The sequence below is a fragment of the Ostrinia nubilalis genome, chromosome 4 (assembly GCF_963855985.1).
Source record: "Ostrinia nubilalis chromosome 4, ilOstNubi1.1, whole genome shotgun sequence".
Classification (NCBI taxonomy): Eukaryota; Metazoa; Arthropoda; class Insecta; order Lepidoptera; family Crambidae; genus Ostrinia; species Ostrinia nubilalis.
The window spans coordinates 15,902,260-15,918,525 of NC_087091.1; the positions used below are offsets into that span (position 1 = coordinate 15,902,260).

Sequence of the window (16,266 nt, forward strand, 5' to 3'; positions counted from 1 at the left end):
ATATGGACTACTTTAGAGAATCCGAAGAATCACGCTGGACTGTTTTGTTTTATTTGCCCACACTCAAGCACGTTCACAAACACTTACCCCCTTACTAATAAAACTTACACGCTCGTTGATCAGTGTTTTAAAGTGACGTTTAGTATGGAAATGTCATTTTAAAACAGTGATCAACAACTGTGTAACTTTTTATTAGTAAGGGTGTTAATAGTTAATTATCCACCATTATTACACACTAACCCCCTTACTAATAAAACTTACACGCTCGGTGATCAGTGTTTTAAAGTGACGTTTAGTATGGAAATGTCATTTTAAAACAGTGATCAACAACTGTGTAACTTTTTATTAGTAAGGGGGTAATAGTCGTCTAAACACGAATTTTAGAAACAAAACTGCCAACATGACGCTTCACATTCCCGCTAAGAAGTCTCCTAACAAGCGCTTATATTTCAGAGTTCACGGGCCGCGTGTGCCCGGCGCCGTGCGAGGGAGCCTGCGTGTTGGGCATCAGCGAGCCACCCGTCACCATCAAAAACATCGAGTGCGCCATCATCGACCACGCCTTCGAGAGCGGCTGGATCAAGCCCGAGGCGAGTGCTTAATTCTTTCTTAAAGAATAACTCTATTTTTTTAGCCAAATGACGTCAACTGCTGGACAAATGGGATGATGACTGGGTAATTACCTAAATCTAAATTATATTTAGTCCGTCAGACAGATAATTAGAAAATACTGGACACGTATTTTTTTATCATTACAGTATTGTATTGAGTTGAAATGTCGCGTGACGTCACTTTTGAGTAAAATATCTACTCAAGAGTGACGTCACGCGACATTTCAATTCGATGTAGCACTGTTATTATTTAATATGAAAGAAAATAAAAAATATGAGTCTAATATTTTCTAGTTATCTGTCTGGCGGACAAATAATTGAAACTTTGTAATCTTGCCTAATGCCTCCTCCAAGACTTTCCATATCGACCGATCCTGCGCTGACCGCATCCAAGTACTTCCCGCGACCTTCATCAGATCATTGATCCACCTGGTAAGCCTGCCCACACTACGTCTTCCGGCCCGTGGTCGCCACTCGAGAACTTTTTTGCCCCAGTGGCCATCAGCTCTACGAGCTATGTGCCCCGCCCACTGCCACTTGATTTTAGCAATTCTGCTAGCTATGCCGGTCACATTAGTTCTGCTGCGGATCTCTTCATTTCTGATTTGATCACGCAAGGAAACTCTGAGCATATAGCCCGCTCCATCGCCCTATAGAACATTAGCACAATAGATTTATTATACTAGCGTTGCTAAAGCTTGGGCCGAGTGTGAGTTTACATCAAACGCACTCACTAGTGAGCGCGTTTAAAAAATGTATGAAAATTTTAGTTTTTGAACGTTTCCCGCAAGGGGCGCTGTACAGTCCATCATACATTTAATGTCATTTTTTGACGCGCTCACTAGTGAGCGCGTTTGATGTAAACTGTCACTAGGCCCTCAGGTCTAGCGCTAATCTGTGTTGTGGGAACGGTAAGAGAGGGGTAACATATGACGTGACAGACCATACAAGAATACAAGTCTGAAGCACATCTGACGTTTGACGTCACCAAAACACCTTCCCATGCCGCTCCTATACCTCAGGCACTAAGGCCCGATTCGACCAAACTTTTATCCGAGAATAACTTTTCGTATAACTGGCACATTGACAGTTTCAGTATGGGAAATATGTCAAACTGACAAGTTTATTCTGAGATTAATATTTAATTTTACTCGTTTGGTCGAATCCACCCTAATTCAGTTAAGCAATAGACCCGTGTACGCTATACAATGGTTAGCACATAGCACGCAGAACTGACGGCCGATGTAGTAAGGTTGTGGAATGGAGGCCACGTACCGACAAGCGCAGCGTGTGACGTCAACCCACAAGGGGACAAGTTAGGTGGTAGTTAGATGACGCTATCTGATAACTGATAAATAAACTAGTCGGCAATTTTTGTTTATACTCCTAGCCCTAAAATATAGACTACTATTTATGGGGTGTAACTCATGCACTCAGCAGCGCTTTGGTGAAAAAGTCACCTTAAAATTTACATATTTGGCAGTTTTATTATTTTTATGGGACCTGATGGTAAATGATTACCGTCGCTCATAGACATCCACAGTGGCGTTACGAGTGCGTTTCGGTCCTTTAAGATATAAAGACGGTCAATGCCACAGTTTGTTTGTGCGGGGCAGGAAGTTTCTAGTTTCATTTGCAAACACGAGCCAACCTTCGGCTCGTGTTTGCAAATTTCAAGGTTATGTATTCAGGAAGCCGTGAACCTGGTGGTGCCGACATAAAAGCAAAAGAATTCAAATATATTTTATTTTTTAAATACAAATATTTTTATAACTAGCTTTTGCCCGCGGCTTCACTCGCGTGAAATTTAGTTTGTCACAGATCGTCATACATTATAGCATATATGTCATTCTGGGTTATAAACAATAATACTGTAAATTTCATCAAAATCTATTCAGTACTTTTTGCGTGAAAGAGTAACAAACATGTTAACATCCATACAAACTTTCGCATTTATAATATTAGTTAGTACGTAGAATAATTAAGTTAAGGCGATAATACGTACCCCAACGTTATCGGATAGGGGCGAAAAGTGCTATCGATATTCAAAATAACATAATACTTTTTTGATGTTCAAAATAGGCACTAACGGTCACATAATACTTTTTTGCAGATTCCTAAGGTCCGCAACGGAAAAACCGTGGCAGTAGTGGGTTCCGGCCCGGCGGGCATGGCATGTGCTCACCAGCTCAACAAGGTAATAATTACTATAGTCTGGTCCGTGAGCACGTAGAATTTTGTCTAATGACCCCAAGCTACCCATCCTAATCGCTCGCGCGTAATTATATTGCTGTCGCGACTGTGCGACTGGCACCCGCAGTGAGTGTGCGAGCGCGATAGCAACATAATTACGCGCGAGCGATAAGGATGGGTAGCTAGGGGTGATTGGACAAAATTCTACGTGCTCACGGACCGGGCTTTATACGATACATTCCACCAGCTCGCACTAAGCGTTTCGATAACTCTTTTATAATGCGAACAGCTAGGGACTGAAACTCGCTGCCTGCTGCTATCTTTCCTGAACACTATAATCCGGCCCTTTTCAGGGCGAGAGTGAATAGACACTTACAGGGCAGATATATACTATTCTAGACTGCATCTTACTTAACACCAGGTACGATTGCGGTCAAATACCTGCCTTGTCCTGCATTAAAAAAAATACTAATTGGAAATGATTTTGTATTAATGGAACCATAATACACGATTTCAAACAGTATGACAGTCACGTTGTATACAATGTGTTTGCAAAATAAGTTGTAGTCCATCAATTACGTATTGTTTTTTAAATTGTCTTTTCCTGTGAGACAGGTAGTTAGTTACAGACATGCTGCTGTACTTTGTTACTAACTGTTATAAGAAGTGAAGGAAAAGTTATAGGTATTATTCAAAATTATTGTACCGGTACATGTCGCGCGCTGTTTGATGGTTCTATCAATAATATTCGTAATATCTCCCTACAGCCACCTTATTGTATCTTATGATCTCTTTCAAACCCCTTTCCTAGTCTCATATGATTACTGGATTATCCCTTACCTTCATGTCGTCCCTCGGTCTGGATTTCTTTTCTAACCTTATTGGAGTCTCATCTGGATATCAACTGACCTGATGTGGTCCTTCACACCAGTTCCCCGAATCTATATCGAGCTTACAACTAGATAATTCAAATCCAAATTTCTTTATTTATCACACTACAGTTGGTCCATGGGTTAACAATGAAATATAAGCCTATGAATATAATTAAAATCCGGTCACCTAGCACATAGAATTTCGTCCAATGACCCCAAGCTACCCTTCGTTCTCGCTCGCGCGTAATTATACTACTGTCTCATTCCACACTCACTGCAGCCGCCCGTCGCACAGTCGCGACCGCAATATAATTACGCGCGAGCGATAAGGATGGGTAGCTTGGGGTCATTGGACGTAATTCTATCTGCTCGGCGACCGGACTGTTATTCTTACTTAATATTCTTCTTGGTCCGCAGGCCGGTTACTCGGTGACGGTGTTCGAGCGCAACGACCGCGTGGGCGGTCTCCTACAGTATGGGATCCCCACCATGAAGCTCAGCAAAGAGGTGGTCCAGCGCCGCGTGCGCCTACTTGCTGCAGAGGGCGTGGCCTTCAAGTGCAACGTCGATGTTGGGAAAGACATCTCCGCGCGTGACTTGGCTAATGAGTAAGGAACTCTTCTAGCATGAACCCTTCTTGCATAAACCCTTCCAGCATTGGACCTCATGGTAACTTCATAGCAAGATGTCGAGGGCGTGGCCTAAAAGTGCAACGTCGACGTTGGGAAAGACATCTCCGCGCGTGACCTGGCCAATGAGTAAGAGCGCTTTCACATTTACGCGACTTTAGCAGCGCGACCAACGCGCAACAGACGCGCTGCCGATGATTTCATACTATATGACAGCGGATGCCTGCCTTCACATTATAAAAACGCCGCTGTCGCGCTTCTCACGCCCTAATGTGGAAGCGGCCTAAGTAACCAGTCCAGTACGGGATCCCCACCATGAAGCTCAGCAAAGAAGTGGTCCAGCGCCGCGTGCGTCTACTTGCTGCGGAGGGCGTGGCCTTCAAGTGCAACGTTGATGTTGGAAAAGACATCTCCGCGCGCGACCTGGCCAATGAGTAAGGAATCCTACTAGCATGAACCCTTCTAGCATAAACCCTTCCAGCATTGGACCTCATGGTAACTTCATAGCAAGATGTCGAGGGCGTGGCCTAAAAGACAAGTGCTACGTCGACGTCGGAATAAATATCTTCGCGCGTGACCTGGCCAATGAGTAAGAGCGCTTTCACATTAAGGCGACTTTAGCAGCGCGACCAACGCGCAACAGACGCGCTGCCGATAATTTCATACTATATGACACCGGATGCCTGCCTTCATATTATAAAAACGCTGCTGTCGCGCTTCTCACGCCCTAATGTGGAAGCGGCCTAAGGGACCCTTCCAGTACGGGATCCCCACCATGAAGCTCAGCAAGGAGGTGGTCCAGCGCCGCGTGCGCTTGCTTGCCGCAGAGGGCGTGGCCTTCAAATGCAACGTTGATGTTGGAAAAGACATTTCCGCGCGCGACCTGGCTAATGAGTAAGGAACCCTTCCAGCATAAACTCTTGTAGCCGTGGGGTGTCATACCCTACCTCATGGTAGCTTCATAGCTTATCAAGATGCTGAGGGCGTGGCCAAAAAGTGCAACGTCGACGTCGGGAAGGACATCTCCGCGCGCGACCTGGCCAATGAGTAAGAGCGCTTTCACATTAAGGCGACTTTAGCAGCGCGACAAACGATAATTTCATACTATATGACAGCGGATGCATGCCTTCACATTATAAAAACGCCGCTACCGCGCTGCTGTCGCGCTTCTCACGCCCTAATGTGGAAGCGGCCTAAGTAACCAGTCCAGTACGGGATCCCCACCATGAAGCTCAGCAAAGAGGTGGTCCAGCGCCGCGTGCGCCTACTTGCTGCAGAGGGCGTGGCCTTCAAGTGCAACGTCGATGTTGGGAAGGACATCTCCGCGCGCGACCTGGCCAATGAGTAAGGAACCGCTCCAACATGAACCCTTCTAGCATAAACCCTTCCAGCATTAGGTGGGGTATCTCAAGGTCGTTTCATAGCTTATCAAGATGCTGAGGGCGTGGCCTTCAAGTGCAACGTCGATGTTGGGAAGGACATCTCCGCGCGCGACCTTGCCAATGAGTAAGGAACCGCTCCAACATGAACCCTTCTAGCATAAACCCTTCCAGCATTAGGTGGGGTATCTCAAGGTCGTTTCATAGCTTATCAAGATGTCGAGGGCGTGGCCTAAAAGTGCAACGTCGACGTTGGGAAAGACATCTCCGCGCGTGACCTAGCTAATGAGTAAGGAACCGCTCCAACATGAACCCTTCTAGCATAAACCCTTCTAGCATTGGACCCAGCTCATGGTGGCTTCATAGCTTAGTAAGATGTTGAGGGCGTGGCTTGAAAGTGCAACGTCGACATCGGGAAAAATATCTCCGCGCGCGACCTGGCTAATGAGTAAGGAACCCTTCCAGCATAAACTTTTGTAGCCGTGGGGAGTCATACCCTACCTCATGGTAGCTTCATAGCTTATCAAGATGCTGAGGGCGTGGCCAAAAAGTGCAACGTCGACGTCGGGAAGGACATTTTCGCGCGCGACCTGGCCAATGAGTAAGGAACCCTTCCAGCATAAACTCTTGTAGCCGTGGGGTGCCATACCCTACCTCATGGTAGCTTCATAGCTTATCAAGATGCTGAGGGCGTGGCCAAAAAGTGAAACGTCGATGTCGGGAAGGACATCTCCGCGCGTGACTTAGCTAATGAGTAAAGAATCCTTCTAGCATGAACCCTTCAAGCATTGGACCCCACCTCATGGTGGCTTCATAGCTTAGCAAGATGCATAGGACGTGGCCTTCAAGTGTGCAGCGTCGATGTTGGAAAGGATATCTCCGCACGCGACTTGACCAGAGTAAGAGCGCTTTCACATTTAGGCGACTTTAGCAGCGCGACAAACGATAATTACATACTATATGACAGCGGATGTCTGCCTTCACAATATAAAAACGCCGCTACCGCGCTGCTGTCGCGCTTCTCACGCCCTAATGTGAAAGCGGCCTAAGGGACCCTTCCAGTACGGGATCCCCACCATGAAGCTTAGCAAAGAAGTGGTCCAGCGCCGCGTGCGCCTACTCGCTGCCGAGGGCGTGGCCTTCAAATGCAACGTCGACGTCGGGAAGGACATATCCGCGCGCGACCTGGCCAATGAGTAAGGAACCCTTGTAGCATGAACCCTTCCAGCATTGGACCCCAACTCAAGGTCGCTTCATAGCTTAGCAAGATAGCGAGGGCGTGGCCTTCAAGTGCAACGTCGACGTCGGGAAGGACATCTCCGCACGTGATTTGGCTAATGAGTAAGGAACCCTTGTAGCATAAACCCTTCTAGCATAAACCCTTCCAGCATTGGACCCCACTTCATGGTGGCTTTGTAGCTTAGCAAGATGTTGAGGGCGTGGCTTGAAAGTGCAACGTCGACATCGGGAAAAATATCTCCGCGCGCGACCTGGCCAATGAGTAAGGAATCCTTCTAGCATGAACCCTTCCAGCATAACACCCCACCTCATGGTGGCTTCATAGCTTACCAAGATGTCGAGGGCGTGGCCTTCAAGTGTAACGTCGACGTCGGGAAGGACATCTCCGCACACGACCTGGCCAATGAGTAAGGAACCCTTCTAACACGGCTCCCCAACTCATGGTGGCTTCATAGCTCGGCAACATTCTTTATTGCAATTTGACTCGAAAGTTGCAGATGGTATGATAATGCGAGCTTCTCGGAAGAAGCCTTGAGCCTTAAAAGCCTTGTAACGAAAATGGCAATGGCATATTTTTCTGCGCACGTGACGTATGTATGTATGTATTTTCACAAGTCTCGAGCCTAGCCTGTAAGTTTTTTAAAGATTTCTCATTAAAAATTAGAAGGCCACTCGCCTAATACGCAATGCATTTTTAGACTGTCTTCTTATGTCTTAGCATTCTTGTAACAAAATAGTGCACCCGATGTTTTCTTGCCGTCCTCAACGATCTATTACTCCACAGATACGACGCCCTAGTCCTGTGCATGGGCGCGACATGGCCGCGCGACCTGCCGATCAATGTTTAATTAAAAATTAGAAGGCCAATGCAATCTTAGACTGTCTTCTTATGTCTTAGCATTCTTGTAACAAAATAGTACCACACAATGTTTTCTTACTGTGTCGGCCGTTTGGTGTAGTGGTTCGAAACGGACTACTATTCCGGAGGTTGCGGGTTCGATTCCCGCACAGTACAAACATTTGTGTGCATGGACATATTTGTTTGTATTGGACTGGGTGTTTTCTATGTATAACTAGCTGACCCGGCGAACTTTGTTCCGCCTTAATGGCAATAAATAAGCAGCCTTTTTTTTTAATTTCGAACGGGATAAAAAGTATCCTATGTCCTTCTCCTGGCTCTAAACTACCTCCCTGACAATTTTCAGCTAAATCGGTTCAGGCGTTCTTGAGTTATAAGTGGTGTAACTAACACGACTTTCTTTTATATACTACTAGCTGACCCGGCGAACTTTGTTCCGCCTTAATGGCAATAAATAAACAGACTTTTTTTTAATTTTGAACGGGATAAAAAGTGTCCTATGTCCTTCTCCTGGCTCTAAAGTACCTCCCTGACAATTTTCAGCTAAATCGGTTCAGCCGTTCTTGAGTTATAAGTGGAGTAACTAACACGACTTTCTTTTATATTTATATACTAGCTGACCCGGCGAACTTTGTTCCGCCTTAATGGCAATAAATAAGCAGACTTTTTTTTTAATTTCGAACGGGATAAAAAGTATCCTATGTCCTTCTCCTGGCTCTAAACTACCTCCCTGACAATTTTCAGCTAAATCGGTTCAGCCGTTCTTGAGTTATAAGTGGAGTAACTAACACGACTTTCTTTTATATAATAGACTAGCTTTCCGCCCGCGGCTTCGCCCGCGTGGAATTTTGTCTGTCACAGAAAAACTTTATCGCGCGCGTCCCTGTTTCAAAAACCGGGATAAAAACTATCCTATGTTCTTTCCCGGGACTCAAACTATCTCTATGCCAAATTTCATCAAAATCGGTTGCGAGGTTTAAGCGGGAAAGCGTAACAGACAGACAGACAGACAGACAGACAGACAGAGTTACTTTCGCATTTATAATATTAGTTAAGATTAAGATATAGATATAGATATGTATGTGTTTACAAAAAAAAGTATTTAAGTATGTTTATACCCGTTGTCTAGTACCCATAGTACAAGCTTTGCTTAGTTTGGGACTAGAAGCGCAGTGTAAAATGTCCAAGGATATTTATTTATTTATTTACTGTCTCTCAACGATCTATTCCTCCACAGATACGACGCCCTAGTCCTCTGCATGGGGGCGACCTGGCCACGCGACTTACCGCTCAAGGGCCGGCAGCTGAACGGCATCCACTTCGCCATGGAGTTCCTGGAGAGCTGGCAGAAGAAGCAGATGGGGCCCACCGCCGCGCACCACGCGCCGCCCGCCAAGGACCGCCCGGAGCTCGGCGCCAAGGACAAGGACGTGCTGGTCATCGGGGGAGGAGACACTGGGTGAGCTAAAATCTTCAATTACAGCCATTACCTAACCATAGCTGGACGAAAACCATTCCCAAGGAGAGCCAAAAAGCAACACTGGAGCAAAGAACTGAATGTCAAGGACAAAAATCTGCTGATCATTTGCGGAGGAGACACCATTAAGCTAATTTTGCCACAGTAGGACCTCCCCTTCGTTTATCCACCAAGCTCCACCTACAAAGACCCCAGGGGCGTGCACTACGCCCCGCCCACTAAGGACCACGAAAAACACGACTTTATGGACAAGAATGTCCTGATCATCGGTAGAAAAGACACTAGGTAAGCTAATTTTGGTATCACATGACTTCCCCATCGTTTATCTACCAAGCTCCGCCTACGAAGGACCCAAGAGCGTGCACCATGCCCCGCCCACCAAGGACCATCTTGAGCTCAACGCTATAGTCACGGAGGGGACACCAGGTGAGTTTGAAGTAAATGAAACAGTTTATTACGACGCCCTAGTCCTCTGCAAGGGCCGGCAGCTCAACGGCATCCACTTCGCCATGGAGTTCCTGGAGAGCTGGCAGAAGAAGCAGATGGGGCCCACCGCCGCGCACCACGCGCCGCCCGCCAAGGACCGCCCGGAGCTCAGCGCCAAGGACAAGGACGTGCTGGTCATCGGGGGAGGAGACACTGGGTGAGTTACTAGTAGCTAAATTTGCCATAATAGAACCTTCCCCTTCGTTTATCCACCAAGCTCCGCCTACGAAGGACCCTCTAAAGACCACCCAGAGAGACCATTGGTGGAAGAGACGGAGTAAGCAAATTTTGCCATTTTAGTTCAATTTCGGGATAATCCACTTTGATCGTCTGGGTGATATCATCTGAACCCCTACTATGCGACGCCCTTGGGCGCGCCTTGGCCACTTCTATCTTAAAGCCAATGTCAGTCCATATCTGAACCTAGCTCTTTAAAGCACGAACACCAGTTTAGCTTGTCTACCACGCTCCGCTCACATGAAAATCATTCTCAAGAAGCGCCGAAAAGCACGAGCTACCCCTTCGCTTGAAATCACGCCTCGCCCACTAAGGACCATCCAGAACTGAATGCTTAGGACAAGAATGTCCTGGTCATCGGAGGAGGAGACACTGGGTGAGCTAATTTTGACGTAGTAGACCTCCCCCTCCGTTTATCTATTAAGCTCCGCCTACAACGGTCCTACCGAGATGCCCTGCCCGCCAAGGACCACTCAGAGCTCAATGCCAAGGACAACGTGCTGGTCATTGGAGGAGGAGACACTGGGTGTGTTCCTTGTCATTTCAGCTCCATTATGAAGGTAATGGCAGTCCAATGCTGAACGAAACCCTTTGCTTTAAAGCAGGATCTCTCTCATTGTTTATCTACCATACCCCGCTCATCAAGGACCACCCGGAGCTCAGCGCCAAGGACAAGAACGTGCTGGTCATCGGGGGAGGAGACACTGGGTGAGCTAGTTTTGACGTAGTAGACCTCCCCCTCCGTTTATCCATTGAGCTCCGCCTACGACGGTCCTACCAAGATGCCCCGCCCGCCAAGGACCGCCCGGAGCTCGGCGCCAAGGACAAGGACGTGCTGGTCATCGGGGGAGGAGACACTGGGTGAGCTACTCTCGCTATATTAGCACAATTTTACAGGCAATCCACAGCGAGACGAAAGCTTCCCCCAACTAGAGACTAAATCTACCCTCAAGGAGCACTCAATGCTAAAGACAAAAACGTGCTGGTCATCGGAGGGGGAGACACTGGGTAAGCTAGTTTTGACGTAGTAGACCTACCCCTTCCTTTATCCATCAAGCTCCGCCTACAACGGTCCTACCGAGATGCCCCGCCCACCAAGGACTACGCAGAGCTCAATTCCAAGGAGAAGAATATGCTGGTCATTGGAGGAGGAGACACTGGGTGAGTTACTCTCGCTATATTAGCACAATTTTACAGGCAATCCACAGCGAGACGAAAGCTTCCCCCAACTAGAGACTAAATCTACCCTCAAAGAGCGCCAAAGAATCGTCGTTTATCCACCAAGCCCTATCCACCAAGGAACACCCAGAGCTGAATTCTAAGGACAAGAACGTGCTGGTCATCGGAGGAGGAGACACTGGGTGAGCTAGTTTCTTCATTATAGCCAATTAATGACAGTGCATCAAAATGGACTTCCAGCGACATTTTTTTTTATCCACAACTCAAGCTCTTGGCCTGTATCTCACCTGATGGTAAGTGATGATTTAGTGATCACCCACGGATACGATGATCAAAGTGGACTCCAGTTAAATTATTATTTTAGTGTCCTTTGATCATTTATAAATAACACCTGTTTTATCCACACGCATATTAGGTATCATTTAAATTTCATTTTGACACATGTTTCATAGATACCGGATAAGACACGCATTTTCGAGTTTCCGTTGACGTCCGCCAACATTGTTGTGATGGCTTGTTTGAAGGTAGCAAAAATTATAGTCATGTTTATGCATATTAGAAGGAGATGACAAACAGTATAATTCAAAACTGTTTAGGAAGCTGAAAACATTGAATTTTCGGATAGTATTATTCTGTAACCTATTATTATTGATACCGTTTGATAGAGCTCGTGAAGCACTTTCAAGATCAGTAACCAGTTTTTCAATATCTTGTATAGTTTAAAAATAATCGAGTGATATCACGACGCGAGTTTTAGACAGGAATAAAAGCTATTTTAATACCAACTAATACGAGCTTCTTTTAGCTTAGTTTCATCTCCCACAATAATCTATTTTTACCATAAGCTAGATTTTTGTACTAATACTAGCTTTTGCCTGCGGCTTCACCCGCGTGAAATTTAGTGCCACAGATTCGCATAAATTATAGACTATATGTTAATCTGGGTTACAAATAATAATACTGTAAATTTTCAACTAAATCCGTTCAGTAATTTTTGCGTGAAAGAGTAACAAACATCCACACAAACTTTCGCATTTATAATATTAGTAGGATTTATGTAATGGTTGTTGTGGTGAGCATTATTTAGCAAATAAAGCGTTTTGTTTTATTATTAACTTGTTACTTAGTCATACTAATACTTATCTGCTTGTTTCAGTTGCGACTGCATAGCCACGTCTCTGCGGCAGGGCGCCAAGTCGATCACCACGTTCGAGATCCTGCCCGAGCCGAAGCCTACCAGAGGGCAAGACAACCCCTGGCCGCAATGGCCCAGAGTTTTCAGGTATACCACATTCTTCCTCTATCGAGTGATCTTTGAAGTTTTCAACTTAAGTTTTATTCTAAGCAACAGCACACATTGGGCCACAAGACGACAGACGCGGCCACATAACGCATGCGTCATTTCATATATTATCTGTCGTTGCGACTCCGCTTCCTCCGTTTGTCGCCGCGTTTTGTCGCCCAATGTGCGCTGTCGCTAATTTTAGCTGTCTTAAGGTGAGTATAGATTAGAGCATTTGTTTGTAACAGAACAACGAGCCGCTCTATGAAATGGCTAGTGTATCACTCTGTCATGAACCAATTCTCAAACATTTTACCTGTATTGTACCGTTCACAAGAACGTTACTTTACATAGAAATTATCTAGTCTATACTCACCTTTAGAAAAGCCTACTAGATGTGTGTGTATTTACACAAGATGGAATTTATTGTTCGAAAATAATGCCTAATTACTTCCACGCTTTGAATTCTTAAGTTTGCTGAGAAGTGGAAAACCGTATTTTAATTCGATATTAAATGTGTAATTCCTTTTCAGAGTCGACTATGGTCACGAAGAAGTGAAAGTCAAATTCGGAAACGATCCCCGGAAATTCTCCACTCTCACCAAAGAGTTCCTGGATGACGGTAAGTAAACAATCCTGTTGAAAAACTAGAATGGTTGAATTTCAATCTTCAAATTCTGTAAATTAAATCTTTTATTACAAGCTTTATATTGACTTCATTGTTAGTATGTGTGGGACAAATCTTGCAACTGAAATTAAGACCAGTTCTCCTCAACCGATTGAGCTGAAATTTGGCATACTTATGTAAGGACAATGCAATGTTATGGTACCATTGAGCTGGTCTGATGATGGAGTCAGGAGGTGGCCATAGGAAATCCTATACGAAACGGCAGAATCGAATTCGGGTTCGTTGGATTTGTCTTTTTTAGCACTTTAGTGCTAGATGATGTCCAGGGTCCTGATGATGGAGTCAGGAGGTGGCCTTAGGAACTCATAAACGAAACGGCGGAAACTTATCGAGTTTGGGTTCGTTTGATTCGTCTTCCCGAGCACGTTAGTGCTAAATGACCAAGGCCCAGATTGAGATACAACTAAAAAGTGTAAAATAAAATTATAATAAAAAAAACTTTTTTTTTAAGTTTTTTTTTATTATAATTTTATTTTGATTGTGAATCAATGTTCAAGAATACATCTAACTCCCTATGAATTAACACCACTATAGTTAACCACCTGTGGTTTAGTGTTAAGACCTAAGAGTACTTGGCTCAGACAAAGAGGTGACAGAGGTCCCGATTTCGATCCCAAAAATTTTACGTTCTGTTTGGTTTTTGATAAGGCTTGTTCTAATTCTTCTTACTAAGTCTTATTGTCAAAACAATGTTAAAAGTTACTCTGTGGTTTTCGGCACTTTCGGCTCGATGGTCACTTTTCTTTTCGTCGAATCAGGTGAGATGCAGGCCAAGCGCTTTCCTATTGTGGTTAAAAAACCATTTGAATTTATATCCAATAGTGTGTAACATTTTATTATGTGCGCTTTCTTTAATTTAGTTTTTTTTTGTGTTTTCCGCAGGCGAAGGCAACGTATGCGGCGTGTCGGCAGTGGAGGTAGAATGGACTCGCGGCGCGGGCGGTCGCTGGGAGATGCGCGAGGTTCCTGGCTCCGAGCGTGTGTTCAAGGCCGAACTCGTGCTTCTGGCCATGGGCTTCCTGGGGCCTGAGAGATACGTCGCCAACCAGCTTGGTAAGAGACTAAGCATCTTTTAGCTATTTGGAGACCCTTCTGTACTTTCAGCCGTCTGGTGGTCTGTTAGTATCATCGTTTAGCCTGTGACAGTCCACTGCTAGGCCTAAGCCCCAGCTTTTTCAGCCAGTGGTAGATTGTAGTGGCCTTTCCTTGCTATCATCATCATCATACGTCAAAGCACCATCAATTCCTAATGCTTAAGTAACCTCTATGAAAACAAAATTCCTGTTATGTGTTACCATAGGGGTCACTTAAAATTAGGGATTGATGGTGAAAATGGGCATAAGCATCTTTTAGCCATTTGGAGACGCTTCTGTACTTTCAGCCGTCTGGTGGTCTGTTAGTGTCATCATCATTTAGCCTGTGACAGTCACTGCTAGACGTAAGCCCCAGACTTGTCATCCAATTTTAGATTGTGGTGGCTGTTACTTCGATAGTATGTGTAGAGGAAGTTGATAAATGAAATAACGAGTGGACTGAATATAACCTCCTCCTTTTTTGAAGTCGGTTAAAAATTAGTAATCTATTCGATATACATAAATTAACAATGACAAAATGAGACCGTTTAGTGCAAAGTCGTTGAAGAGAGTGCGTCAGGGTTGTCTTCGTGGATGTTCGCTCGCGAACCGAACATTGCTCGTTCGTTCGCCGAACGCTCGCCACCCGCTCGCTGCTCCCTCCGGTCAGTGCCCTTTCATTACTACCATCATCATACGTCAAAGCAGCAGGTAAGATACTCGCGGCGCGGGCGGTCGCTGGGAGATGCGCGAGGTTCCCGGCTCCGAGCGCGTGTTCAAGGCAGAACTGGTCCTTCTGGCCATGGGCTTCCTGGGACCTGAGCGATACGTCGCCAACCAGCTCGGTAAGGAACTAAGAAACTTTTAGCTATTTGGAAACCCTTCTGTACTTTCCGCTGTCTGGTGGTCTGTTAGTATCATCGTATAGCCTGTGACAGTCCACTGCTAGGCCTAAGCCCCAGCTTTTTCAGCCAGTGGTAGATTGTAGTGGCCTTTCCTTGCTATCATCATCATCATACGTCAAAGCACCATCAATTCCTAAGTTACCTCTATAAAAACAAAATTCCTGTTATATGTTACCATAGGGGTCACATAAAAATTTGGGATTGATGGTTAAAATGGGCATAATTTTAGCAATTTGGAGACCCTTCTGTACTTTCAGCCGTCTGGTGGTCTGTTAGTGTCATCATCATTTAGCCTGTGACAGTCACTGCTAGACGTAAGCCCCAGCCTTTTCATCCAATGACAAAATGAGACCGTTTAGTGCAAAGTCGTTGAAGAAAGTGCGTCCGGGTAGTCTTCGTGCATGTTCGCTCGCGAACCGAACATTGCTCGTTCGTTCGCCGAACGCTCGTCACCCGCTCGCTGCTCCCTCCGGTCAGTGGCCTTTCATTACTATCATCATCATCATACGTCACAAAGCAGCAGGTAAGATACTCGCGGCGCGGGCGGTCGCTGAGAAATGCGCGAGGTTCCCGGCTCCGAGCGCGTGTTCAAGGCCGAACTCGTGCTTCTGGCCATGGGCTTCCTGGGACCTGAGCTCGGTAAGGAACTAAGAAACTTTTAGCTATTTGGAAACCCTTCTGTACTTTCCGCTGTCTGGTGGTCTGTTAATATCATCATTTAGCCTGTGACAGTCGCTGCTAGGCCTAAGCCCCAGCTTTTTCAGCCAGTGGTAGATTGTGGTGGCCTTTCCTTGCTATCATCATCATCATACGTCAAAGCACCATCAATTCCTAATGCTTAAGTAACCTCTACGAAAACAAAATTCCTGTTATGTGTTACCATAGGGGTCACTTTTAGGGATTGATGGTGAAAATAGGCATAATTTTAGCAAATTGGAGACCCTTCTGTACTTTCAGCCGTCTGGACTCTGGTGGTCTGTTAGTATCATCGTTTAGCCTGTGACAGTCCACTGCTAGGCCTAAGCCCCAGCTTTTTCAGCCAGTGGTAGATTGTGGTGGCCTTTCATTACTATCATCATTATCATACGTCACAAAGCTGCGTGTTCAAGGCCGAACTCGTGCTTCTGGCCATGGGCTTCCTGGGGCCGGAGCGATAC

At 45.6% G+C, this 16,266-nt stretch overlaps 1 protein-coding gene across 1 annotated transcript in view; it reads left to right on the top strand.

Annotated features, from left to right (window-relative positions):
* The window catches only part of LOC135071248 (uncharacterized), a 98,074-nt gene that overhangs the window by 76,850 nt on the left and 4,958 nt on the right, over positions 1-16,266 (top strand). The window contains exons 35-41 of the mRNA XM_063965032.1: positions 454-590; positions 2,725-2,808; positions 4,094-4,284; positions 9,020-9,241; positions 12,318-12,443; positions 12,977-13,065; positions 14,014-14,184. Of these exons, the coding sequence (XP_063821102.1) occupies positions 454-590; positions 2,725-2,808; positions 4,094-4,284; positions 9,020-9,241; positions 12,318-12,443; positions 12,977-13,065; positions 14,014-14,184 (1,020 nt within the window). The remainder of the gene's footprint in view (positions 1-453; positions 591-2,724; positions 2,809-4,093; positions 4,285-9,019; positions 9,242-12,317; positions 12,444-12,976; positions 13,066-14,013; positions 14,185-16,266) is intronic.